We start from the raw sequence: 27,937 nt of genomic DNA, 5'->3' as shown, positions 1-27,937 counted from the left end.
TGCTGGTGCTAGTGCTCTGCCCGTGTCCCAGGAGGCCCGACTCAGCGCGAGGGTTTGAGGCAGGGGATCTGTGCGATGCGTCAGGACTTTTTGCAGACGATATCTTTCCATATTTTGTATTTTGCAGGAATAGTACAACAACATTGTTATGAGTATTCATTATTATCATATTATAATCGTTATTAATGAAAACAATTTTGGTCATTTTACAGTTATTATTTATGTCCAGCTGCTGTAGGTAAGATCTAAGAGCCATTATTTGAGTGTAGTTCTTTGGAGATGGCCCGGCCGTTATTCAGCTATTAGGGAGTGAAATGCACTGTGAGAATATCTGTTTCTGGTTGGCTGCACTCGCCTCTGAAAGAGACCCTTTAGACTCCAGAACACTCCCTCTAGATCATTTCCCTGGTTGTTTCAGGGAATCCTTCTGGCCTGTCAATCATAGGTGCTTGAAATGCAATATTTCTCAATACAAACATAGGGAGTCATGTTTTTTTGGTTCTTCGTGCTATTGTAAGCTCTTCTATGCTTTGTCTTTGCACTCCCATCCCATCCATATTATACAGCACTTTAAACCAGTTTTTATGAGTTTTGGATCAATCTTTAGAGCAGCCTTCTAGCCTGGGCTATATTCTGTCTTTTACGTGCCATGTGAACGTTGTTGAGTGAGGGGTGGGTGTGTGGTGCGCTCGCCCATGAGTCCTAACGCTGTAGTGGTCCCTCTAGGGGGGGACGCGGCCCGTCGTTATGCTATATCACATGGCAGTCCTACCAGCTACACCACGCCTCCCCGGAGGCCCTCCCTTGTTGTGTGTTCTCTGGCCTCTTCACTTATTAACAGATCCACATGTCTGGGGGCTGGGGACCGCCGCGCCCGCTCTCCTGCTCGGACCAGCGTTGACCCAGTTTGGGGGACGCCCCCAGTGGGATTCTCTGTCTCCAGCGCCGCTGGCCAGCTGCCTTGTGGGAACCCACCTCGTCTGTACCTGGCGCTCGGGGAATAGATCCCCCATCTCCGTTTCTTAGTTGTTGGTTCATTAGAATAGTTATAGTGGGACTTTATGAGTGGGAGGATATTACTGAGATTTTTCTTGTCTTGTTCTGTCGTTTTTTGACGTGTCTAGCGTTGTTTTTTTAATGACTCCTTGCACCCTCTGGACCCAATCATCATTGAGAAGGGAGACGTATAAAATGTAAATATAAGAGCAGCTCTCTATTAATATCAGTGGAACGACTGCAGTTGGTAGGAGTGATGACTCATGCACCAGAACCCTCCATCTATCTCCTCTCTCTCTCTCTCTCTCTCTCTCTCTCTCTCTCTCTCTCACCCTCACTCTCACTCTCTATCTCCCACTGCCTCCCGTCTATCTCCCTCTCGCTTCTCTCTTTTGCCATACTCTTCTCCCCATTTTCTCCCCCTATTCCCCCCTATTTTCTCCTCTCTCTCCCCCAACCCTCTCTCCTCCCCATCCCTACAGCCTTTCTCTCCCCCCTCCCTCTTCCCCCCTCCCTCTTCCCCCCTCCCTCTTCCCCCCTCCCTCTTCCCCACCCCTCTCTCTCTCCCCCGCCCTTCTCTCCCCTCCCTCCCCCCACCCCTCCCCTCTTGCCTCCCCCTTCCCCCTCCCCTCTTTCGCCTCCCCCCCTCTCCCCCCCCGCCCCTCTCCTTGGTTGTTTCTTGGCGTCGGCGAGGTGCTCCAGGTGGATGTGTCGGGTCCGCCTGCTGCCGTGGCAACCCACGCAGCTGACTGGACATGTGATCAGCGGCCGCGCAGCAAAAGGTCATCGGGCGGCGATGCTGCCAACGACTGAGAGCGTTGTGGGAACGCAGACACCGAGGAGGGAGCACCGGGGCCTTCGTTTGTTTACGCCGTGGCTTCTTATCTCTTCGTCTGTGGGGGGCATGCGACGCCGTGATCATTAAAACAGGGCTACTAATAGCAATCACTGTCGCGGCTGCAGCTCTGACTGCTGCCTCGTGTGCGGCGTGCCGGCCTCCCTCTGTTTAATGTGGCGCTTCTTGTGGTGGACGCTCACGTCACGCCCCATGTCACATGCACCTTGTTAAATGAGGGGATTGTTGCGGATCGGCTGCACTTGTTTTTACTCATTTGAATGCAAATGAAATCGAAATTTCCTGCAAGACATAAACCAGAGGACCTGCTCTGTCTCCATCACTTTACATTTTTGGGGTATCTTTTTCGACTTCGATCTTTATGCCTCAACAACAATCGTTTTTTAATAATTGCTGCAATAATCGCTCCCTAATCTGTCCGCAGCAGCTAAGGCTCACCAGCGTGGCTCCCGTCCCGCTGCGAGGCGTGGCGCTTGTTGTCTCCGTCCTGCCGCCCTCCCTCCTTGTGTATCAGATGGAGAGGCAGCCCGCCATATGCTCCACAGTAACAGAGCAGGTGCTTTTCCTGCCCCATGTGGTGAACCCGGCCCGCTGACAGCTTCTCCTTCAGACCCCAGGAGGGGCGGGGCCTCCTCACTAGCCCCTCCCCCTCGGGTTCCTCCATATGTGCTGATAGTAGCACAATGACGCCATTATCTGAGCTGTATCTCTCTGGCTTCACCTCTGTCGCCGTACCCTGTCATCTCAGCGCTCCTGGGGAGGAGTCATTGTGCGTGTGTGTGTGTGTGTGTGTGTGTGTGTGTGTGTGTGTGTGTGTGTGTGTGTGTGTGTGTGTGTGTGTGTGTGTGTGTGTGTGTGTGTGTATGTTTTTGTAAGAGAGATATAGAAAGTGTGTGTGTGTGGGAGAGGTATAGAAAGTGCATGCGTGTGTGTGTGTGTGTGTGTGTGCGTGTGCACCTGCGTGCAAGTCCACATATGCATGCTTGTGTGTGTGTGTGAAGCACGGTGTGCGCATGTCTGTCAGAGCGCCGGGGGGGTGGGGAGCGGTGCTGCCTGGGTCCTGGGGCCCGTCAGCCTCCTCCCTCCACTCATCCGTCAGACAGACAGTCCCAGTATGTGCTTGGCATGATAAAACCCCCTCTGAGGCAGTAGGAGCGCACCCAGCACCGACGCCGCACTGGCCTGACGGACGCACACCATTGGCCGCTATTGTCTATTATTGGTCCACCTTTTATCATTTCCTTCTTCCTTCTCTCGCCCTCTGGTTCTCCTTGACCCCTCCTCTCTCCCCCCCCCCCCCCCCCCCCGTTCTTACCGTAACCCTCGGCAACCGTTCCCGACTGAATGGCGCGCGTTTCCCATGACGGGCTGAATGACCTTAGTCACCTGGCGGGTGATTAGATTAGAGGGAGGGAGGGAGGGAGGGAGGGACAGAGGGAGGGAGAGAGAGGGAGGGAGAGAGAGGCATATTTCATCATATTTCACCATTTATATATCCTAAAATCCAAACCTAATCTATAAATATAGTTTATTCCATTCCACCTCAAAATGTGATGATGTATTACCAAGACTAGGAGGAAAAGATAATTAAAGGGGACATATTATACCACCAGGTTTCGAAACGGCTTGTAAGGCTAATCACAGTCACACCTGGTGGTATGTCCCCTTAAACTCAGGGAAAAGAAAGGCCGCAATAAAAAGGTCTGCGAGAGATTCTTAGCTAACAGCTAGGTAGGCTAGGCAGGTAAGGACATCCCGCTAAACGATGCCTACAGGTCGACCACGGCCATTGGGGATCAAACCCAGTACCTTTCAATTGGTCATGCGTGATTCGATTTAGCCACCAAAGATATTGAAATCCACGTTACAGAACCAAATGTCCTTGGTAAGCCCGATGAAAGCGAGGGCTTTCTTGATTTTTGTCGTGGTTTTGAATAGTTAGGGCCTGTGTTAAGACTGTGGGGGTATCTTTCTAAGGCTGTGGGGGTCTTAACACAGGTCTTTAAGAAAACAACCCTGTTTGTGGGTCCAAGGAAAAGCTGGAGGAATCTCAGGGGAGCTCCGCTAAGCGGAGGAATTTGTGTTTTTTCTGGAAGTCCTTGGAGCCTGAGAGAAATCTGTTTGGTCAGGCTATGCCGAGGTTTGCTGGGAGGATAAATAAATATGCATAGCAATTATGCAGTGTAAATATGCAAAATCATTTGATGGATGCATGGAAGCTGTCCTGTGCTATGGTATTGCAGGACGATGTTAAGGAATAGATGGTGAATGAGTGAAGCAAACATAACAACACTGTCATATGCAGCTGTGCGGTATGATTCACAAATACCCTTTAGCAGAACCGGTATAACTTGTGATTCAATGAAATAAACGTCCCTGGGAGTTGTATCATCATTCCAGGCCTAAAGACAAGACAGTGCAGGCTATTTCCATAAAAATAGCTTTTTACAGGCAGTGCGTGTGTGTGTATGGTGTGTGTGTGTGTGTGTGTGTGTGTGTGTGTGTGTGTGTGTGTGTGTGTGTGTGTGTGTGTGTGTGTGTGTGTGTATGTGTATGTGTAAAGTATGTGTGTGTTTATGTATGTGTGTGTCTGAATGTGTACATGTGTGTGTGTGTGTGTGTGTGTATCTGTATGTGTTCAGTGTGCGTGTCTGTGTTTGTGTGTATGTGTACGTGTACAGTATGTGTGTGTGTGTGTGTGTGATGCATTAGCCATGCGGCTCCACCCTATGGTATTGTTAAAGGCACCTGCAGAGCTCTGATGTCCATGGGCGGTGTGTTGTGTAGTGGTGTGTTGTGTTGTGTAGTGGTGTGTTGTGTAGCGGTGTGTTGTGTAGCGGTGTGTTGTGTAGTGGTGTGTTGTGTAGCGGTGTGTTGTGTAGCGGTGTGTTGTGTAGCGGTGTGTTGTGTAGCGGTGTGATGTGTAGCGGTTTGTTGTGTAGCGGTGTGTTGTGTAGCGGTGTGTTGTGTAGCGGTGACAAAGCGGCTGTGAATCACGGGTTCCATCTGCTGTTGTGTGACGGCATGTGACACAAAGCTAAATAAAGAGAGAGAGGGAAGCGACCAGCAGCCTGTGATGTTTCAATAGACACCAGCGCACGAGAGGAAGAGAGAGTGCTCGCATACATGCGCACAAACACATGCACAAAATGCAGGGGCGTTTCTGCTATCATATTTTCACACGCACATAATGAAGGCAATACATGTGTTTTTTGTTGTTTGCATGTTGTTTTCAAAACATGTACACGCATGCACACACACCAACACACACCTAAACCACGCACACCATACATGCACACATCCTGCTGTCATGAACCTTTCTGGTTCATCTTTTTGTCTTGGGAGGCAGCAGAGGTTGTAAAACCACATTCCCTGTATGGAGAATGCGGTCCGTTGAGGCCAAGCAGTCACTTGTTCCTATTGTCACTCACTCTCTGCTGTTTTCCTATTGGGGGAATAACAGACACTCCCTCTCGCTACACCCTGGAAAGAGGGCTAGCACTCTTCCCCCCGCAGTGGGCTTCGGTTACATTATCCTCCACCAGTTGAATGAGTTGACGCACATCGGGAACACCGGATACGTCCGTGGATCCCAGTGTTGTTTACCTCATTTTCCGGGCTCAGTGGTAGTCCTTTATAAAATCAAATCGTCCATATTATTTTGAGCAGAACGTATTGTGCCTAGTGTGTGTGCGTGTGTGTGTGTGTCTGTGCACGTGTGCGTGTTTTGAATGCACGGGGGCTTGTGCAGAAAAAGCTATCAAACAAGACAACACACCGGGTTGATGCGCTGATGTTAATCATGGACATTTACGGCGTTAAGTGTATAATTGTTCAGCTTTATTGTCGGTCTTCCTGTACGTCCGCCCATATCCATCCACTAAGCTTCGGCATTCCCGAAAGGAGCAGCAGCGTTTGTTGCGAGCATGTGCGGTCACACGCCAGATTGTGTTCTCGTGCGTCTCCGCATGCAGAAGGTCTGTCGACCAATCAGGGCCGGCGATGCTCATTCAAGTTCCCAGTCCGTTTGCTCAGAAACGGGGGCAGCGCCGTGCACGTCTCACATTAGCCTGTTTCACTTCCTCCACCGCGGATCACGACTGGCAGAGCAAAGAGATTTAATTTATGACTCCATGTGGGCTTAGCGCCCCGAAGGCCTCCTCCCTGGTGTTAATGAGTCATGTGTGCAGAATACACACCGTGTGGCTCCTTCTGTCGGGCTATAGAGTTGGTGATTAAGGAGTAAAGGCCGCCATGGCCGTGCCAATACTCCTCTCTGGAGAACTGCAGGAACGGTGCGCAGGAGAGTTCTCCAACTGGACGAGACCGGAGCAGATGGAAGAGATGGACTGGGGAAAAGGAGACCAAAGACCACAAATAGGTCGGAACAAGTGACAGTAGAGGCTGTAGATGCACACTTGCACATATGTGTGCACACACATACACATACACACACGCGCACACGCACATACACACACGCACGTGCTCCCACACAAACATGATTTCATAGCTCTGGTGGATGCCAACGTTAAACAGAAGGCAGTTTTTTGTTGATTATTCTGTGTGTGTGTGTGTGTGTGTGTGTGTGTGTGTGTGTGTGGGGGGGGGTTGTAGTGTGTGTGTTTGTGCATGTGGGTGTGCGTGTGTGTGTGTGTGTGTGTGTGGTTGTCTTCTCGCCCTTGATCACCTATTAGTCATTGTCTGAAATTGTTTGAGCTCAACCACAACGTTGCATGATTCAATCCCCTCAACTGAGGCAGAGTCCAACCAATCTGTCTGGAGTCCAATCAGCAACACACAGAGAGAGAGAGAGAGAGAGAGAGAGAGAGAGAGAGAGAGAGAGAGAGAGAGAGAGAGAGAGAGAGAGAGAGAGAGAGAGAGAGAGAGAGAGAGAGAGAGAGAGAGAGAGAGAGAGAGAGAGAGAGAGAGAGAGAGAGAGAGAGAGAGAGAGAGAGAGAGAGAGAGAGAGAGAGAGAGAGAGAGAGAGAGAGAGAGAGAGAGAGAGAGAGAATGAATTACAATAATCTGAAAAACAACACACTCAGGCAGCATCCCAGATCTGCCTGACTGCTAGGCTAAACATGTGCCTGAGTGAGCCCCCCCCCCGGAGCAGTCTGGTTGAGGGCAGCCCAGTTGTGGCCCGGTCTTGCTGGTCTGCTGGGCCGGTCGCCGCACAGGAGCCTTCACCTCTCCTCTTCCAGCTCCTGAGTCCCCACACCAGATGTTCACTCATTTGTGGGAAAGCCCCTTGCAACGTTTGTTTGGTGTATCCACTTCCTGTCTGTCCGTTGACGCGTTACGGCGAAAACTGCTAATTGTGCCACAGGGGAAGACCTGTGTGTGAGCACACATGAAAGGCATTACCATAGATTAGGTTTGGTTTTGATATCGCAGTGATTTGAATGATGTCATACACGGAGAATAAGGCCCTGCTGTTGAGTGCTAGGTAAAGACCGAAGGTTAAGACTGGAGACTTGGAACACACTAGTACTGCCATACCCGTGTTGTGAGAGAGTTCTCCATGTCATCAGTAAAAAACCCGTGAACCCAGTGCTTCAAACACGTGATTTTTCTTTTTCATGGTGACGGTTCTAGGGAGGCAACTTTTTGATGCTTTTTAAGTACCGTATGTGCAACATTGTGTGTGAAATGTTCACACACAATGTCGAACATTTCGATGTCAGTTATACTGAGATGCTTAACCCTCCCTCGGCACGGACATCAAACTGAGCCGCCGCTCAGGCAGAGATCCACACATCCACACACACGCTCATGTTATGGTGCTGGTGTGCGGGCAGCCTTCACTCTTGGACATGATCCTCAAAATCAACGGCTTTCCAGAGCAAAGCTCCACACATCCACAATCATACACAACGAGCCGTTATCCTTAAAAGTGTCCGGGGAGCTTTACCCTCTCTCGATCAACCACAGCCGAGGCTGAACTCCGACCTCTCGCACTTGTGTGTTTGTGTTTCGTGCGTGCGAGTGTGTCTGTGTGTATATGCGCACGCGTGTGTGTGTTTCGTGTGGTTATGTGTGTGTGTGTGTGTTTCGTGCGTGTGTGTGTGTGTTTGTTTCGTCTGTGTATAAGTGCATCTGTTTGTTCGGTGTGTATATGCGTGTGTGTGTGCGTGTATGTGTGTGTGTGCATATGTGTGCATAGAGTTGGTAAATTAAGCATTGCAGGACATGCAGATTATTTAAAAAAAGGCTTGAAAACCTATCTTTTTAGAAAAGCCTTTGGCTAGACTGATATTTTAAACCTTAAAATATTATATGTAGCCTCTCTGTGCCTAGGTTTTAGTTTTAGTGTATACAGCCTCTCTCTGCCTTAGCTGTTGTTGTTTTCATGTTGTTTCTGCCCTTTGTTCTTGTACAATGTAGCACTTTGAGATCATTTCTTTGATGTAAAGCGTTATAAATAACATTCATTATTATTATGCTCTCAGTTATGTGGGCTTCTTCAATCTACATTAGTGACTTGCAAAAATAACTTTGCCAAACTTCCCGGCTGATCTATATTCATTGTGAATGCTAAATGGGGCCCCTACCGTACTCAGCAGAACTTATGATTACATTGCATTGCTCATATTTTTAGCCAGTGTTGAAGAATTTATAAACCAACAGTGTATGGATCATTAATGTTTCAGCACCTCCATACCCTTCCCTTTCAGAAGACTGAGCCTTTCTGTTCTGAGACTGGGTTCAGTCCAGCCTTGTAAATCTGTGAGGCTCTGAAACAGCTTTAGTCAAGTCTTAAGACGGTCCCAGAGAGTACAACATTGCATGAGAGGACTTGTGACTCTGTGACAGATGGTGCGATCATGAATGAATCACTTTATTCACATCTGTCCAAGTAAGTGCAGTCATACATCATATGTTGTCCCGTCGCACAGACAGATGTTCTATTACTGTGTTGTGCCATCTCTTGCTGAAACATCTGTATCTCAAAGAGCAAACTATTAAATCTTTGAGGCCTGCATCATATGTCTTTTTTTTTTAATAAATTAGTTTTCTTCTGGGGTGTTTTGTAACTCTGTTGGCATCCAGACAGGGTTAAAGTTGTCTCGGTGAGTCTGGCATTAGTCATTCCACTTTATAGTGTTCACTTGAGAGAAGCTGAAGGGATTTAGGACTCCTTGTGAAATGCCACATCTCTGAAAGAGTTTGACCTTGTCTGCAGTTTCTTTTGGTAGTGAGCAGCATTTTAATAGGTGCTTTGGAGGAAGAGAAGCCAGGCTGCCATGCGAGGTGTTGGGGTGTCAATTTCCGTCGCGTACCCTGTAGAATTCAAGAAACTATTACGCATATGATTGTATAATCTGAACTAGAAAATCAACGCATATTTGTGTTTGTGATGCACACAATTACATTCAATAATTGTTCAGTGGAGTGACTTTCACAGACCATCAATCCTGTCGGTTTTATTCATTTCTGTTGCATGCTCCATGTGCATTTACTTGAATAGTTCTGTCTATATCGGTAAACTGTTATGCCTTAATCGGACGGACCCTTAATTAATTCTACACCTGTGTTTTTCCTACTGGGAAAAGGGTATATTTACTATTGGATTAATCATTTAAGCACCAGAGGTTATCCTCACTGGGTAAAATATCATCCATAGTTGTAGTTTTGTAGTTTGAATAGAATGGATTATGCCATTACCTCAGAATACCAATCGGATGTTTCTTTGAGTCAGAGAATGGCATATGGGTGTTTAATGCGATTTTTTAGGGTGTGTTTAGGGTGTATTTATGCACACACGTATAAATATATGTTGTATTGATATTTTTTAATTCATAAGGACATGCAGATACAATTCCGATAATATTTTTACCGTACCATAGTAAAAGGACAAGAGATGACCTTCAGGATGCACAAAGAGCTATAGATTGATCCGATTTTGTGTGTGCTCGTGTGTGTGTGTGTTCATGTGTGTTAAAAAGGGAGAGGGAGAGAGAGAGAGAGAGAGAGAGAGAGAGAGAGAGAGAGAGAGAGAGAGAGAGAGAGAGAGAGAGAGAGAGAGAGAGAGAGAGAGAGAGAGAGAGAGAGAGAGAGAGAGAGAGAGAGATCAGAGTCAGAATTATACAGATGGAGAGATCAAGATAGATACAGACCCTGCCTGTGTGTGTGACTGTATGTGTGGGGGTGGGGAAGGGTCTGTGTGTGTGTGTGTGTGTGTTTGACTGTTTGTTTGTGTGACCGTGTGTGTGAATGTGGGGGGGGGGGGGGTTGTTGTGTGTGTGTGAGACTATATTTGCGGGTGTGGTGGGGGTTGGGTATGTGTGTGTGTGTGGGGGGATGGGGGTGGTTTTGTGTGTGCGTGTGTGCGTGTGTGTGTGTGTGTGTGTGTGTGTGTGTGTGTGTGTGTGTGTGTTGATTGGGTCTGCGGAGACAAATCAAAGCAGCACCAGCAGCACCCAGTGAGACAGAGCGACGTCTCTCAGGTGCGTGCTCTGCTGTCTTCAGTCAGGCGTCCCCCCCCCCCCCCCCCTTACCACTGTTCTCCGTTCATCCGCACACCCCCGCGTCTCTCCACGCGCTCTCCCCCTCTGGTCCCTCCATCCATTCTCTTACTTCAACAACGCATCACTGCTACCATGGCAACAACTCCCTCCAGGGATCGGCAGAGCAAGGCGTCGTGGGCAATCGGTCTTCACCTGGAACGCTTCTCTTTGGGGGGGGTTGGAGTAGTGTGTCCTTCATCACCTCATTAAACGCTGAATACTAAAGGTGTATATTTATATATATATACGCATATGGAATAACACAGACATATATGTGTGCAGAGTAAATTTGTATGTGCCACTATGGATATATTCATATACCTTTCGTTTTCAATGTATATTGAGCACATACAAAAAACATATATTTCTGAATCAAGGAACATCACACACACACACACACACACACACACACACACACACACACACACAGACACACACGCACGCACGCACGCACGCACGCACGCACGCACACACACACACACACACACACACACACACACACGTAATGACTACCCATCCTACCCTGCTGGCTCGGTGATGTCCCCTGTCAGAGCCTGTCTTCTCCTCACCCGTCTCGTTGGATGAATGCACCATTTATAAAGACGGCCCGACGGCGGGGGGTTGTCCTCCTGTCAAACGCCCCCCCCACCTCCCCCCCCCGGGCCTCAGTTGTACCTGCGCGGGGATGGACCGGTGCCCGTTTGTCGCAGGCGGGCTGTTCAGGTAGCAAGGGGAGGTGGGGGACTAGAACAGAGTGATTAAAGAGTCATTACAAAGCCTCTGATTGGTGGATGATGGATCGGCTCGTTGACTCGTGCCGCGATGTCATGAGGCGTAAGGAGGCGGAGCCTGGGAGAGGCCTCACCGACTCTGACTTGTTTCTCATTCGGCATGGCCTGAACGTGTTTGATACTCAGAGGCCTTAGTCCCATGCGCGCACATTTTGGGATGGATTGAGACCCTGAGAGGAAAGGCTTCTTTACCTTTTCAGTACCAGTGCCAGTTAAACGATTTAAAGTGTTTGTGAGAACAATGTATTGTTAAAGGAGTATGGGTAGACGCCGTCCCTCCTTCACAAGAAGTGATACCTCACTCCACTTGTCAAATGAATTTTCCCCGCGATCCTCAATATTGTTTCCCTCATCCTCCTCCTTCTCCTGTGCGATGCGGAACGCCCAGACGGGTTTATAGAGATACGACAGATAATGAAAGAGTCCTGAAATAGCCCCTGGACTCCCCTGTGTTCGAGCCTCGCAGTACGGCTGCTTCTCACTCTCCCTGTGTGTTCAGAGCTGATATCGTGGTGTTAATGTGTATTCTCATAGCTTATCAATAGCCTTCTTGTTGGGTTAATGCTGTAGGCTTGGTATTACATCATCACATTTTGAGGTGGAATGGAATAAACTATATTTATAGATTTAGGTTTGGGTTTTAGGTTATAGAAATGGTTTAATGAAAAAATGCCTTTGCCGTTCCTCATTCTTATCTCTCTCTCTGTCTCTCTCTCTTTCTCTATTTCTCTCTCTCTCTCTCTCTCTCTCTCTCTCTCTCTCTCTCTCTCTCTCTCTCTCTCTATATATATATATATATATATATATATATATATATATATATATATATATATATATCTCTTTCTCTCTCCCCCGCTGTCTCTCTTTGTCTCTCTGCCTGTGTGGGAAACCCTAGTGTGACGTCAGAGGCTGCTGTTGCTGCAGGAGAGGAAATGAGAGGAGAGGCAGGGAGGAGGTTGGGTGGGAGTTGGAGGGGGTGATGGAGGGGGCGGGTTCAAGCTATCAAGATTTTTGATTGCCATCTGCACCAGCCACTCTATGTAGGCCAGGAAGGCCAAACCTACCCTTGCTAGTAAGTATACCCATTAACAAACAATAGGCTGCAGAGAGAGAGAGAGGAGGGAGGAAGGAAGAGAGAGAGAGAGAGAGAGAGAGAGAGAGAGAGAGAGAGAGAGAGAGAGAGAGAGAGAGAGAGAGAGAGAGAGAGAGAGAGAGAGAGAGAGAGAGAGAGAGAGAGAGAGAGAGAGAGAGAGAGAGAGAGAGAGATGTAGGTTGTTGAACAGATGAGAAGAGAAAGAGTTGTCAAAGTATGAAATGGGATCCTTTGCTTATATAATTTTTCTCTGCCTCCATCTTTCTTGCTTTCCTTCTCTCTTTTTCCCTCCCCTTCAAACTGCTCATTTGGTCTGAATAAGGGTGCTATTTCTTAACACCATAGTTGGTGTATTTCACAATGTCTCCAGCCAACCTCTGATTGCCTCGGGGCTGCCAACACTGTTCTCTTAATGGACTGCTCTCCCAGGCGTGGTCATAGTCGGGGAAACACGCGCAGAGCTCTCGCCCGCTAATGTCAGCTCTTTTTCATTTACCAGAACCATTACAGACGATGTATTGCGTTCCGAAACGGAACCATGATGGATGTGTGGGGGGCAGTTATGCTTGTGTATTGGCTGTGTTTTGATTTGTTTTACTATGCAATCGGAACAGAATGCATGTAGAAGTCCGGTGAATGTAAGCATGTACCGTAATGCTGCTCTGGAGACGGAGCTGTGTTAAATTCACCGCTGAGGGTGGGGGGGGAACCTGTGTTGAGCCTTCAATGATATTTCTGTGGAGACAATCCATACCCACATGACTTTGGTAACCTCCTTTTGATTGGTCAGTGCGTTGACCTGCTGTGCTTCTGTGTGTGTGTGTGTGTGTGTGTGTGTGTGTGTGTGTGTGTGTGTGTGTGTGTGTGTGTGTGTGTGTGTGTGTGTGTGTGTGTGTGTGTGTGTGTGTGTGTGTGTGTACTACTGCTATAGTGGCTAGGTCTTAGTTTAGGTCAGCGAGGTGTGGGCAAACTACGCTATTGAAAGTTGCCCCCTGCTGGTCATTTTGAGACATTACATTACAAACTATACAATTGGCCAGGGTGATATACAATCAGATCTGTATATACATCGTGTCCAGCATCTGTGTCCAACACTTAAGATGTTATCATAACTTCTATTATTTGGAATCTAACTGAGTTCTCTCCTCGTTTTTGTTCATGGTTTTGTGTTTCTGTGTGTGTCCGTTTGTGAGACTACCTATCTGTCAATGCGTCAGTCCTATCAGCACAATCAGCTATAGATATGTGCATAAGTCACAGGGACACACACACACACACGCACACACACAGGATGTATGTGTGTGTGTGTGCATGCGTGTGTCAGGGAAAGCCAACAAGGGAAGTAAGCAGTAGTGTCAGACCTGTCCACACAATTGGGCGATGACTGAAATAGTGAAAGGACCAGATAGGCAGGTCTCAGCCAGTACAATACCCTCCTTCCTTCCTTCCGCCCACCACTCTCTCTCTCTCTCTCTCTCTCTCTCTCTCTCTCTCTCTCTCTCTCTCTCTCTCTCTCTCTCTCTCTCTCTCTCTCTCTCTCTCTCTCTCTCTCTCTCTCTCTCTCTCTCTCTTCCTCCTCCTCCTCCTCCTCCTCCTCTCCCTGACTCGGTTCACCCCAGACTGAGGTCAGTCAGCCGGGTCCCTTCCCAGCGACAGCAGGGGGCATGTGGAAGAGAAAGCTGCACATCACCCGTACCAAAGCCTCCAGCAAGAAACGCACTGCTCTGTAAGTCCTGCACAGCACCGGCACCAGGCAGGGTTCAGGTGGTGTAACCACCGGACCCTTCTCCGTCTCCCTGGTCCTCACGGTGGTACTTCCTCCATGGACTTTATAGCCGGTCTGTTTTTTTGGGGGGGGGCTCGGAGGGAGTTGACTCTCTAAGCGCTGTGGACGATGGAGGATGTTGTAACGGTGCCGTCAGAGAGACAGGGCGGTAAGCTGTGTGTGGTTAGGAGATGTCTCCTGTCCTCTCTTCTTTGGGGAAACGTTTTCTGCAAATGCAACTATTACGACGTTTCTTCAAGACGACACAGCTGTCATTTTGTTTGTTTGTTTGCAGTGTAGAGGGCGGTCGAGGGGTGGAGAGAATAGAGTACAGTGTTGTGTATACTCTTTTGGTTTAAATGTAATTGTATTACTATGTCTGGATATTAATATTTATTATTCATCTTTAACTTTGTTAAGCCGGTTCGTCTAAAGTCGAAGACTTGGGATCTCAACGGGCCAATCCTCAATGAGCCTGGGGTGTTGAGAACGTCCGTCAGAGTAAAGGATTTGTTCCTCTTCCCTCATGTCAGAATGCGCTGGTTCCTTCCTACCAGTGTACATGAATCCACCGGTGGTCTCTCATAAACTTCCTCAAAGTTACGTATGGCACACTAGTTTCCTTTTGCTGTGTCAGAAATACATGTTTACCAAAGATGTCAAATCAAAATTTGACGGAGAAATCGAAGAAGAAATCCAAATTGCTCCACAGGAACAGTGTTCCCTGTCAGGGAGAGCCAGGCTCGGGAAGTAAACAGTATTAACTGTATCTGGTTACAGTATTGACCAGTATGTTTTAAGATGGGCTTGGTTTTCATCGCGGGGAAGCTTCCACTTTCAGGGAAATTCCCTTACCCTGATTCCTCTTTGGTGACCTTTCAGGATGTCTTCCTCCCATGTTGTGGTTGTTTTTAAGGCGTGAAGCGTCAGCTTTTCAGCTCACAGGCTGCTCAGTCTGGAATGAGTTCCAGTGTCATTTATTAACAGTATGAGTTTGCCTTAGGAAGTGAATGTAACACACTAGTGAAGTCTGTGAGTGAATAATTTATAATCTGCCCCTGTTTTACACCTTGACCTTGCCGGTTATCCGTTCCTGGATGACCTTGCTAGTTAACCTATGTCCATTTTATGTCATTTGTTTTTTGATGGACTTCTGTCTCTGCTTTCGGGCTGTCTTTGAATGGACTTCTGTCTGTGCTGTAGTGCTGTGTTTGAATGGACTGCTGTCTTTCATGCAGTGCTGTGTTTGAATAGACTACTCTATTGTCCTGGTCCCTCTTATCAAATAGCTGCTTAATCCGGCAGGCTGATGGTTAACTAGAAGATGAGTGTCCAGTTAATTGTCAATACAAAAGAATGTCACCCAAATGTTCACATCATTTATTGAGGATTAGTGTTTGGCCTACCTACAGTACATTTCACGGGCTAGCTAAATATATAGTTATACTGCAAGTATAACTATATATATATACTGCACACACACACACACACACACACACACACACACACACACACACACACACAATTATCATTTGATTGGATAGATTTCTCCCACTTGGAAGATAACAGAATGCGGCTGATATTTTAACAGGGGATATTGTTATCATGTGAGATATTCACAACAAGGATTTAATCAGTGTTTCCGTTTACTAGCCTTTGGTATTTTTCAAGTTGATGGGTTCGATATAAACACTGCTCAAGGCATTGTTACCAATTTACAACGATGCAAAAATCCTGTCATGTCGATCAGTGTTTTCTGGAGAGTGCCACTGGGTCCTAAATTCACCTAGAATGTACACTTTCAATATAGTTCAAAGGGATCGCAATCGCAAATGTACGCTATGCTACATTTTAATAAGGGCAAGGCAACACCTTTACTTTAGCTTAGGATGACCCCATGATCACAAGAAGAAACTGACAATAACAAATCCCAAATTCACCAAGTGTTAGTATATTAATATCGTTCACACTCTCATTTTTCCAAACACACCCTATTTGCACTTCCCAGGGGATGGCATTATAAACCATTCCAATTATTGAAAATGACCCGGGGACCTGTACAGCTAAATCAATCTGCATAGCAATTCACCCCCCAGCTGAGTTTTGTGGAATGAGCTATGCCGCCCATTTACCACAGTAATAACTTACTTAATGTTGCTAGTCTTAACTGCTTTTCTAACCCATTTTTTCTTTTCTCTGCTTATTTCTCCCTCAGGGCTGAAAAAACGGAAGTGTTAAGTGAAGATCTTCTACAGGTAAAAACATAGCTTTCTGCAGGTACATGTACGTTCTGGTCAACCTCGGAGCCAAGGCTGACCTATCAAAGCACCAACCAATGAAATATGGGTCATTGCCCAACCAGAAGCCTGAAGGGATGGGATTTAGGTTGAGTTTTGAACGACCTGTATCTGAGTTTCGGAAGGCCAGAGGGAGGGAGTTCCAGAGAGTAGGGGCGGCGATGGCGAAGGAACTGTCTCTGGCTTCTGAAAATATAAATGTCTGACCAAAAATCACAAGCTATTTTGCAGAGCAAAATTTAAATGTCTTTAAGTACCCAAGTAGGATCTATTGTAGAAGACAATACATCTCATTACAAACACAGCAGCAGCTACAGAAATTATCCATGGTCAGACCCTCGACCCTTTGTGACCCCTGTGTGACCCCTGTGTGACCCCCGTGTGACCTCTGTGTGACCCTCTTACCACATTCCAGTTCTCTTGGCCCTCGAACCGAAAACATTGAAGCGCTTTGTGTACGTCTAGCCCCGCTCCCGGCTGTAGGTTAGGTTAGGGGTGCATTGCCTGAAGACATGTGACAGCCATGCCATGCCAGGCGCTGTCTGGTCAAACCAATAGGGTTATTGATCCATTGGGTCACTAGGATTATTGATCTTTGGATCTGTCCCTTTTTGCCTCAATTGTAAAAATATATTCGTTTTGGTGCCTTTTAGTTAATCATCTTGCATTATTTTTGCTTCTAAAAGTAATACATTTTTCTTATAATCATCCCTTAATACTGAGTATTTGAAGTTTGGTCTCCGAGCAGATAGATGAAGCCTTTTATCGTGAAGGCATCAGTTCCCCCGTTCTTCAGAATGCACAGTCTGGGAAGTCCTGTTGGAGGACAGGGTGGTCTTTGGGGCGGCACATGAGAGAAGCTCTTTTCAATTATCAGACTTCTTTGAATGAAACGTCCCACTCTGAGTGCAGTATTTCTTGAATATTTTAAAAAGAAAATCCCATTCAGGCTATTGGTAATGTAGCTTATTTGTCCCATAATGCTGGAAGTATCTTCACGTCAGCTCGTACTGTTTGTACTCTGTGTACTGGCAACAGCTATAGATACGAATATGAATCTCACCGAGTGGGTGACTTGGATATCAATATGTTTTGGTCTCTCCCTCTCTCTTGAGAGATTCACCTTTCTGCATATTGAGCCCTGTGGCTCAAGTGTTTGTCTACTTGTGTGTGTGTGTGTGTGTGTGTGTGTGTGTGTGTGTGTGTGTGTGTGTGTGTGTGTGTGTGTGTGTGTGTGTGTGTGTGTGTGTGTGTGTGTGTGTGTGTGTGTGTGTGTGTGTGAAGGTGGAGAAGCGTCTAGAGCTGGTCAAGCAGGTGTCCCACAGCACCCACAAGAAGCTGACTGCCTGTCTGCAGGGTCAGCAGGGCGTGGAGGTGGAGAAGAAGTCTGTCAGATCCCCCTCAGTAGGACACACACGCACACGCGCACGCACGCACGCACGCACGCACGCACGAACGATACAAGATCTTTATGGTCATATATACAATGGAAACATAGTTTACACTGGGCAATGAAATTCTTAATTTGCAAGTTCCCTTCACACAAAATATACTTAAAATAAAAGTAGATGAATAAACTAAACTACTAAAAATATCTGTACAAAGAGCAGAATTTAGTTAAACAAAATCAGTTGAATATAAGGTGATGTTTAACATGTGCAATGCATACAGCAGAGGGCCCTGAAAGACATTGAAATATAGACGTTTTTGAATATATAAATTGGATGTTGACACACACGCACACACGCACACACACACACACACACACACACACACACACACACACACACACACACACACACACACACACACACACACACACACACACACACATATGCATACACGCATACATATGCACATACATGCACATACACACACACACTCACACACACACTCACACACACACACACACATATACAGTGGGAGTGTCCACCCAGATGCATGATGGATAGCCTACCAGTTGGTACATTCCACTGGATAGGCTGGTAGCCTGAGCACCTATTAATCATCTACAAATGCATATTAATGTTTTCTTAATGATCCTTTCATCATTAACTAAAGGCTTTAAATTACTTTAATTGATATTGTTACCATAACTTGTAGTTGCATGTTGTTATTTATCTTCCTGTGTCATTCATCAAATGTGGTCATTCATCAAAACCAATTTTCTGTAACAGCTGATGGACAATAATGTTTTATTCTCCTCTCATCTACTTGCGTGTATGCATGTGTGTGTGTGTGTGTGTGTGTGTGTGTGTGTGTGTGTGTGGGTGTGTCTGTGTGTGTGTTGTTTTCTTGTCCTTAGAAAAAGCTACCCCTCACGACACTAGCACAATGTATGGTGGAAGGGGCTGCAGTGCTGGGAGACGAATCCCTATTAGGGTGAGTAAATACCCATATACACACACACACACGCACACGCACACACGCACACGCACACACACGCACACATGCACACATGCACACATGCACACACACATACACTCATATGCGCACACACAAACACACTCATACCACATGTTTTAATCAATTGTGCTGCTTTGATTAATGGGGCTCATTAGCGGTGTGATTTGTTGAAGTCACTGTAATGGAATGGAATGCCGTTGATCCAAGGAAACATTGCTGTTGTTTACCCAAGTTTTCATCAGTGAAATCCTATGACGTTAATGGGAGACGTAGCCATCTTATTAATTATTAAATGAATATCACCTGCACTGTAAATATTCACAACATGTACATAAGTCGTTACATAAATGTTTATATTATAATTTTATCATCATACATATATTCATCAGCTTACTCCATTTTTCAAATCAATAAAACCCAAATTCAAAGAGGGACTTTTTTATTTGAATACGACTATTTTTGCTCCATCATTAATTAAAGATCTCTGACACATTTTAATGCCACTCTATGTTGAGATATTTAGCCAGTGAATTGTCCAGGGCTCGGCCACCAACGATGCATTCGAAGGTCGTTTATACTGGCCCTGTTGATTGGCTCAGCCAAATAATCATTTGGAAATGATTTAGTTTGAACGAGCCCATTATGGCTACCCAGCTGGTGCTGTTTGTCTCTGATGAGATGTGCGTCTGACAAATGCTGCTGTTACAACAGCTGAGTAAAAAAAGCAACGCCTGCCAATCGTGTCTCTCCGATCGATCTCTTAAACACACCACAGGCCGCGAAATACACGACAAAACTAGCCAAACCAAGACTTTCACAAATACTACTTTTGTTAATGCTGCATCTCCAACAGCCCCTTAAAAGAAACACTAAATAAAACACAACATCCAGTCCTGATTGGACGAAAGGAAATGAGACATTCTGTGTGATTGGCTGATCTTACAGGAAGATGCTGAAGCTGTGCGGGGAGACGCAGGACAAGCTGGCTCAGGAGCTGATCCAGTTTGAGGTCACCATCGAGAGGGACGTGATAGAGCCCCTCTACGACCTGGCCGAGGTGCGATAACCACCCCACCAGGGCCTTTAATGGCAACCTGCTGGCCTGCAAATGGCCATCTTGGTACTAATGACGAGCGGGGTGATGGAACTGAACCTGTTCAGAACCAAGATGGTTCTAAACACTAGCTGGGTGATGGAACTGAATGTGCGTAGAACCAAGATGGTTCTAAACTATAGCTCGGTAATCGAATAGAATGTGCATAGATCCAAGATGGTTCTAAACACTAGCTCGGTGATGCAACTGAATAAAGAATAAGTGCCCTCACCCAGCTGATATTCAGAACCAAGTTGGCCACTAGGTGACTGAGCCGCGTCGCTCAAGGGGAAAGGGGGAGGGGTATGGTATAATTAATGTCTAGTCTGTGAGATTAATTGTAAATTAAATGTTGTTTAGTCAGAGGGAGAACATAGGAGGTCACTGCTTTTATATGATGACTCATGCTTGACCTATTGATTGGATTTTGTTCTACATAGGGTTGGGGAAAGTGTGTTTCATAAATCATCACAAAGCATTATACAATATTCAAGATGCTATTGTAGTAGCTATATAGTATACATTTGAATGCGGCTTGTTTCTAAAGTATCCATTGATCCACCTATCTCCAAACATTATGTTTCCGTAAGGATTTTAATTCAAAACTTCTCTAGACACACTGTATAGCAGGCTCCAAACAGCACAGAACGCCCGTGTTTGCAGGTATTCATTTAGTTCACACATTGTTAAACCAAGCCCAGTCAACACACACCTCTTTTTTTCGTGAGAATGACCCGATCAGAGCTGATCCACGCCTCTGACAATACATCCACACAGAGAATCACCTATGATGTATGAACTGACCTGTTGTCTTTCTCCTGCTGTGTGTTCCATCTCGTCTTGTTTCTCCCAGGTGGAAATACCAAACATCCAGAAACAAAGGAAACATTTAGCTAAATTAGTCTTGGACATGGACTCTGCACGCACAAGGTAAGCCTGTGTGTGCGTGTGTGTGTGTGTGTGTGTGTGTGCGTGTGTGTGCGATAGAGTTGTGTGTAAAGTGGGGAGAGGGGACTGAAAGAGACTTTGTTATGGTCCTGCAGAGAGAGAAACTTAATCCTCTGTGAGGGAATTCCTCTTCACACGTTCCAACTAAATGTCACAAGGGTTTGATTGCAACATTTACACACACACACACACACACACACACACACACACACACACACACACACACACACACACACACACACACACACACACACACACACACACACACACACACACACACACACACACACACACACACACATATATATGTAAGGCATCCAGGAAACAGGGCATTGATCAGTTGATATGGATTGCTGTGAAGATCCTGCGTCCGTTTTGTGCAATTGTCATCGTTGAATTTACAATACACGAATGTACCACAAATCCTTGTTCCACTCAGGAACGTCCTATTCCAGAGCAATGCGTTGGACCAGTACTAAACACAAGCAGCACAGAACTTGTCATGTCACTTAGATGTAATTGTTGTCACGTTGGGTAATTCCCAAAAACGATTCTAATTCTCAGTAGCACTAAGCAAACATATTTGCCTCCTTTTACTTTTACTCTCTCTTCACGCTGGCCTGCAGGTTCGTCCAGTATTCACACTATTCAGAAGGCTTCTGTCCCCGGGCTCCGTCTCCATGGTTTCTGCAGGGCGGATCGACCCAGCGATCCTCTCACTGGTCCTCTCTCAGTGGTTGGATAGCTGCCTTGGAGGAAACCAATTTGGTTCCAACGCCACATTCTGTTAGCAGCTTTAAATTGCCAGGTTCTTGTTTTTGTTAGCAAATTGTGTCGTGCTCTGGAGACGGTACCAGCACTTGAGAAGGGAGCGTTAGAGATGTACGGCCGAGCCCTTGTGTCTCGCTGAGGAGGGAACCCAGACGAGGAGTCGCGGTGACATAGTGCTCCTGAAGCAGGCTTGAATAACAAAACCAGTGTTGTGCGCAGGGATCCGTGATTAATAAGATAAGAGCTCATCGTAAATCAGAATTTAACGAGTTCTGCAGTCGGCCTTTGTATGGAAAAGGGTTGTGGAGGGTAGGACAGACGGAAGGAAGGACGGGACAGGCGATTGAAGGTGATTGGCGAGAGAAGGTGTGAGGGATGGAAAGAGATAGAGTAAGAGAGTGCAAGAGAGATAGGGACAGTGGGCGACAGAGAGAGAGTGGGCTAAATCAGAGGGAGAGTGAGAGACAGAGTATGTGTGAGAGATGGAGGGAGAGTGAAAGAGGGAGAAGGGAGTGAGAGTATGAGAGAGAGATAGGGAAAGAGAGTTGGAGACAGAGAGATTGAGAGTGAGAGAGAGAGAGAGAGTATGTATGAGGGATGAAGGGAGAATAAGTGAGACTGAAAGAGTGAGAGAAGGTAGAGAGAGAGAGAGAGAGAGAGAGAGATGAAAAGGTGGTCGCGGTAAAGGGCTGAGGAAGGCTGAGTTTCGGCTCAACAAGAGGATAGAGCTTTAACGAGGCAGAGCTGGAGAGAGGGACAACGAAAGTAAGGTATAATGATGACAGCCAGTCTAGTGGAGGAGAAAGGGCCAAAGGTTGATCATTAAAAAGCGGTCGGCGGACAGGTACCCAGACTGGTACCTGTGGACCTGAATTAGGTCAGAAATAGAAGGAGACGATTCAATTCATGGAAGATCTTGATGGCCGTCGAGAGAAGTGTTACCAGCCCATACTGTGCCTGGGCGGCCCAACCAGACTTTATGTGATAAAAACCTATAAAAGATACTCGACTCGAATGACGGCCCTCATTAATCAGAACCTACTCCAGGGAACCAGGTGATGTGATGTGATGGGCGAGCTGGTCGGGCTGGGGAGGACATCAGGGCCCAATAGGCTCATGAGGACAGTTGGGGAGAGAGCTACACTAAACTGATCGATGGATTGATTAACTGGCTGATTGACCGGATCACTGCTTAATGAATTGGTTGAGCAATTAAATGTTTGAATGGGGGATATTCTAATGTAATATTGATTACTTGAGGATTGATTGATTGATTGATTTGATGACTGGCTGACTGACTAGCTGTCTGTATGGCTGGCTTATTTGATAGTTGATGATTACTTTAATTATTGACTGTAACTCATTTGATATTGATCAAGTGTTTCACATGCAGAGGTAAGATCTGAAGCATCCGGAGAAACACCCAGCACTGTTCCTCTCTGTTAAACCGACCGGGGGGGTTTCTTGAGCTCAATGAAGGGTGATTACATTCGCTCGCCTTTTCAACCTTGTTTACCTGCAGCGTACACATGTCTCTCTCATGTCAACCCCTCGAGAATCGTGCTCCTTTAAATGTATGGAAAATACAACGGTTGGCTAGTCAACTTTTTGTATGTGTGTGTTTTTGTGTGTGTTTGCGTTGGTCGTTCCCTGAGATGTTGCGGGCAGATTTCCTCAGCAGACCTTGCGGGAACAGAGCTGCCGTCAGACTTCTGCCTCTTCTGCAGTCAGTGTGGACCCTCATGGGGATTGTCTCTTTCTCAAGCTGAACGGCTCTCGGTTTCTACACACACATACGTCTCAATTCATTTCCCACGCGTTCCTTTAAGTCCATTTCCGTATCAAGGAATAGCCCTTTGAAACTTATTCCATTCCTCACATAACTTTTATAGCCGTTTTCTTCTTCTAGTTCTGTCGCATTTCTGAAGCCTGCAGTGAGACTCTCTGCGGCAGTGGAAACTCTTTCTTTCACCAGAGAACTTTGAGAAAGACCCTCATAATGCTCTCAGAATACTCAATGTTTGCAAGAGGCGAAATACATTTGTCAAGCTGTATCATGCTGTGCGGAGTGCGGTTGAAACCCTGAAAGTTACTGCAGACTTTAAAGACAAAAAGAGTATCAAGTGGCATCTGTGTTGTGATCGCTGGCAGGCTCACTGTAGACGCAGAAGCAGTTCAAAGTGCTTCAAAATGCCACAGCCCTGTGCGCGGCTGGAGGTCTGTTCCTGTAGGGATGGTTCCACACCCGCTATCCTCCGTCAAATCTCTTTTTCTCCTGATACTTGATCACAAACGACGACGATCTGCACATTTGTGGCCGTGGTGCCGCATCCAACTTTCTGTGAAAGACATGGAAGAAGTCAGTCCACCCCTGCTTCAGGCATTCAGTTCTGTATTGGATTCAAATCCTTTTGCAGCTCTTCAGCTCTGTCGTGGCGTCGGTACGGTACCGCTTTTCAACACAGTTGAATCTGAGTGTGATCCTGAGGTCCTGAGTTGCCGAGTCAAGGAAGGTACACCAAGCCCCCCTGCTGATCAGTGAAACAACAGGGGTCTGAGCCTCTTCTCTATCCATAGACACAGTCTCTCTTCTCCCTTTTTACCTTTCCCTCTCTCTCTCCCTCCCTCTCCCTCTCTCTCTCTCTCTGTCTCTCTCTCCCTCCCTCTCCCTCTCTCTCTCTCTCTCCCTCCCTCTCCCTCTCTCTCTCTCTCTCTCTCTCTCTCTCTCTCTCTCTCTCTCTCTCTCTCTCTCTCTCTCTCTCTCTCTCCCTCTCCCTCTCCCTCTCTCTCTCTCTCTCTCTCTCTCTCCCTCTCTCTCTCTCTCTCTCTCTCCCTCTCTCTCTGTGCTGCTCCCACACTATGGTTCCAGGCTTGTCACCACATATGAGGAGGAGGCGGGGGATGTGGTTTCGTCACTGTTGTCCTGTGGTGTAGGATTCTTTTTATTTTCGTTTTTAATGTGCTGACCTAAATCTCAGCCCGCTCGTGCCCGATCTCCACTGCATGTTGTGGAAATGAGCCTCTCGGCAGCGCGAGATATTATCTGGCACTCGGAGGCAACACACCGTGAAAATGAGCGTGCACACACACACACACACACACACTGTTGGCACAAGGTCATTTTTTATCATAGGTTTAAGTCAAATTTATCGTCAAATTCAACAACATTCAGTATGTACATATTCTACATATTCTAGATATTCCACATATTAATTCACAGATATTCCTGCACTTGCATGTATTTATGTAAAATCGACAAGCAACGCCCTAGGCTTTATTTGTCCATCTGACCGTCCTCCCTGTAGCCGGTAACGTCGTGTGCATGCGGTTGTCTCCTGGCAGGTTCTACCAGTCCTCCAAGTCCTCAGGGCTGTCCAGCACCCTCCAGCCCGCGGGCGCCAAGGCCGAGCACCACAGGGAGGAGATGGAGGAGGCCGCCAACAGGATGGAGATCTGCAGGGTCAGTCCCCGGCCCCGTTCAGTGTTTCCTCCTCCCACTATATCACCTTATACGCACCAACGGGGGAATCTGATCCAACGAGGGCCGTATGGTCAACACTTTCTTTAACAAGGCAGCTATAGGCAATTGAGCTCTAGAACTAGTTATGTTAAAAGATGAGTCATGATTCTTTCTTGTATTATTAAAATGTGAATGCCAGCTTTGTTATGAAAGGACAGCATTTTATAAGTCATGGTTATCATCTGTGGTTGTGTTTCTCTCCTCTCCCCCAGGACCAGCTATCAGCAGACATGTACAGTTTTATGGCCAAAGAAATAGAATATGCACGCTACTTCCAGACAGTAAGTAGGACAGTGTACCAAAACCATGGATCAAACACAATCCATAAAATGCTGTAGTCATTGAATACAGAATTCACCTTTCAGCCTGCTCTTACTTTCTCGCTCCACTTTTTACGTTAATCAATTACATTTTTGGATCTTGACCTCATTTGTGCAATCTCTTCTCTTCTCCTTCCTCTCATCTCCTCTCCCCTCATCATCTCTTTTCTCCCCTGCTCTTCCCTCTTCTCCTTCCTCTCATCTCCTCTCCCCTCCTTCTCTCTTTTCCCCCCTCCTCTTCCCTCTTCTCCTTCCTCTCATCTCCTCTCCCCTCCTCATCTCTTTTCTCCCCTCCTCTTCCCTCTTCTCCTTCCTCTCATCTCCTCTCCCCTCATCATCTCTTTTCTCCCCTCCTCTTCCCTCTTCTCCTTCCTCTCATCTCCTCTCCCCTTATCATCTCTTTTCTCCCCTCCTCTTCCCTCTTCTCCTTCCTCTCTTCTCCTCTAATCTTCTTTACTTTCCTCCCCTCCCCTCTCATTCCATCTCCCCTCCTTTCCTCTCCTCTTTCTCCTTTTTCCACCGTCTCCGTCTCATTCTGCGTCCGTGTGTGTGTGTCCATGCGTGTGTGCGTGCTTGTGTGTGTGTATGTGTGTGTGTCTGTCTGTGTGTGTGAATACTAAGTTGATAGATGTCCAGTCGGAGTACCACAAGAAGTCATTAGAACTGCTCCAGAGTCTACTGCCCCAGATCAAAGCCCACCAGGGTAGGTCCACACACACACACACACACACACACACACACACACACACACACACACACACACACACACACACACACACACACACACACACACACACACACATACACACACACACACACACACACACACACACACACACACACACACTCCCTCATTTCCTTGATGTATCCTAAGTGCTTATGCTTACAGAACAGCATCTTTCTCTGCATCTTTATATATATACACATCGGTTTTGTTTCATTTGAAAGAGTTAAATATTTCACGTTTATAATAATGTACGTGTGTGTGTTTTTTTCCTTACTTGTGTATTTGTGTTCGTCCTAATGTGTGTGTGTGTGTGTGTGTGTTCGTCCTAACTTGTGTGTGTGTTTTTCCTAACTCGCGTGTGTGTGTGTGTGTGTGTGTGTGTGTGTGTGTGTGTGTGTGTGTGTGTGTGTGTGTGTGTGTGTGTGTGTGTGTGTGTGTGTGTGTGTGTGTGTGTGTGTGCAGAGTCCTGGGTGGAGAAGCCGTGCTACGGGAAGGCCCTGGAGGAGCACCTGGACCTCAGCGGGCGCGACATCGCCTTCCCCATCGAGGCTTGTGTCACCATGCTGCTGGAGTGTGGCCTGCAGGAAGAGGTCAGCGCACACACTCACTCACACGCTCGCACGCACACACTCACTCACTCACACGCTCGCACACACACACATACAAAAGCGCAGAGTCGCACGCACACACATGCATACACACACGCAGAGGCACACGCACTCACACACGCACGCACACACATACATATACATACACTCACATGCACTCTCACGTATATGCGCGCACACATGTACACACAAACTCATGCGCGCAGACACACATACATACACAGACGCTCACCACGCACGCTCACACGCATGCACACGCATACACACATACTGACACATACACACAAACTCAGAAAAACACGCTCGCCCTATCGCTAACACACACACACACACATACACACACTGACACACGCACACACACAGAAAATAAGGCTTAGTTTAAATTTAATTAGATTTCCTTTGCATGAGAGAATGTTAGATGACGCCATTTTCCAATGAAGAAAATGCACATATCTTGCGGGGCATTTACATGGCTGATGGATGGAGTCCTGTGGACCCATTACAGCTCTGAGTGCTCAGTGAACGACTCGTTACTAATATGCAAGCACCAACTGCAGGACTTAATCATATCACAGTTCGTAAATGAGAGGAAAACATGAATAAAAACATTTTATGTAAATTTCATCATTCCGAATGTAATTAATTTACTTGATGACTTTGCCAAAGCTTTTAAACACAACTTTAAACATATACGTCTCCTGGAAATATCCATAAAGAATTCGAAATCAATATGTATGTTTTCATAATTTCGACAAAATGACCATCTGGTTGGCAGCCTGTTACATGTGAAACAGATATTGTTTGCGGTATGGCCCGCCCCCGTCTCACTGGGTCTCCTGCTGTGGCTTTCCAGGGTCTGTTCAGAGTGGCCCCCTCAGCCTCCAAACTGAAGAAGCTCAAGGCCTCTCTGGACTGTGGCGTGATGGATGTCCAGGAGTACTCTGCAGACCCGCACGCCATCGCTGGTGAGTGGTCAACACATACACGCACACATACACACACACATGCAGTGCACACACACACACACACACACAGTGCACACACACAGTACACATACACACAGTACACACACACACACACACACACACACAGTACACACACACGCACATGCCCTCACACTCATTGTGCATCACACACACATACACAGTGCACAAGAGACAGGCACACAAACAAACAGCTATCTTCTGAAATGTGTTCTATGTCGTAACAAACTACCGACCTTTGCTCCTCATTATGCAA

At 46.7% G+C, this 27,937-nt stretch overlaps 1 protein-coding gene across 4 annotated transcripts in view; it reads left to right on the top strand.

Moving 5' to 3' along the window:
- Nucleotides 1–27,937, top strand: part of LOC115531160 (rho GTPase-activating protein 44) — a 61,626-nt gene that overhangs the window by 13,630 nt on the left and 20,059 nt on the right. The window contains exons 1-11 of one of the 4 annotated variants that reach the window (XM_030340265.1): nucleotides 13,829–13,969; nucleotides 16,224–16,263; nucleotides 17,590–17,709; nucleotides 18,611–18,687; nucleotides 19,657–19,768; nucleotides 20,658–20,734; nucleotides 24,866–24,983; nucleotides 25,256–25,324; nucleotides 25,985–26,066; nucleotides 26,553–26,680; nucleotides 27,552–27,663. In XM_030340265.1, the coding sequence (XP_030196125.1) occupies nucleotides 13,908–13,969; nucleotides 16,224–16,263; nucleotides 17,590–17,709; nucleotides 18,611–18,687; nucleotides 19,657–19,768; nucleotides 20,658–20,734; nucleotides 24,866–24,983; nucleotides 25,256–25,324; nucleotides 25,985–26,066; nucleotides 26,553–26,680; nucleotides 27,552–27,663 (997 nt within the window). In that variant the 5' untranslated portion in view covers nucleotides 13,829–13,907. Of the gene's footprint in view, nucleotides 1–13,828; nucleotides 13,970–16,223; nucleotides 16,264–17,589; nucleotides 17,710–18,610; nucleotides 18,688–19,656; nucleotides 19,769–20,657; nucleotides 20,735–24,865; nucleotides 24,984–25,255; nucleotides 25,325–25,984; nucleotides 26,067–26,552; nucleotides 26,681–27,551; nucleotides 27,664–27,937 lie in introns of those variants that run through there. The other 3 variants (XM_030340262.1, XM_030340264.1, XM_030340263.1) reach the window with 3 other exon arrangements.

Source organism: Gadus morhua, chromosome 18 (genome assembly GCF_902167405.1).
Source record: "Gadus morhua chromosome 18, gadMor3.0, whole genome shotgun sequence".
Classification (NCBI taxonomy): Eukaryota; Metazoa; Chordata; class Actinopteri; order Gadiformes; family Gadidae; genus Gadus; species Gadus morhua.
The sequence above is the reverse complement of the archived record's forward strand: the minus strand, read 5'-3'. Positions and strand labels throughout refer to the sequence as shown.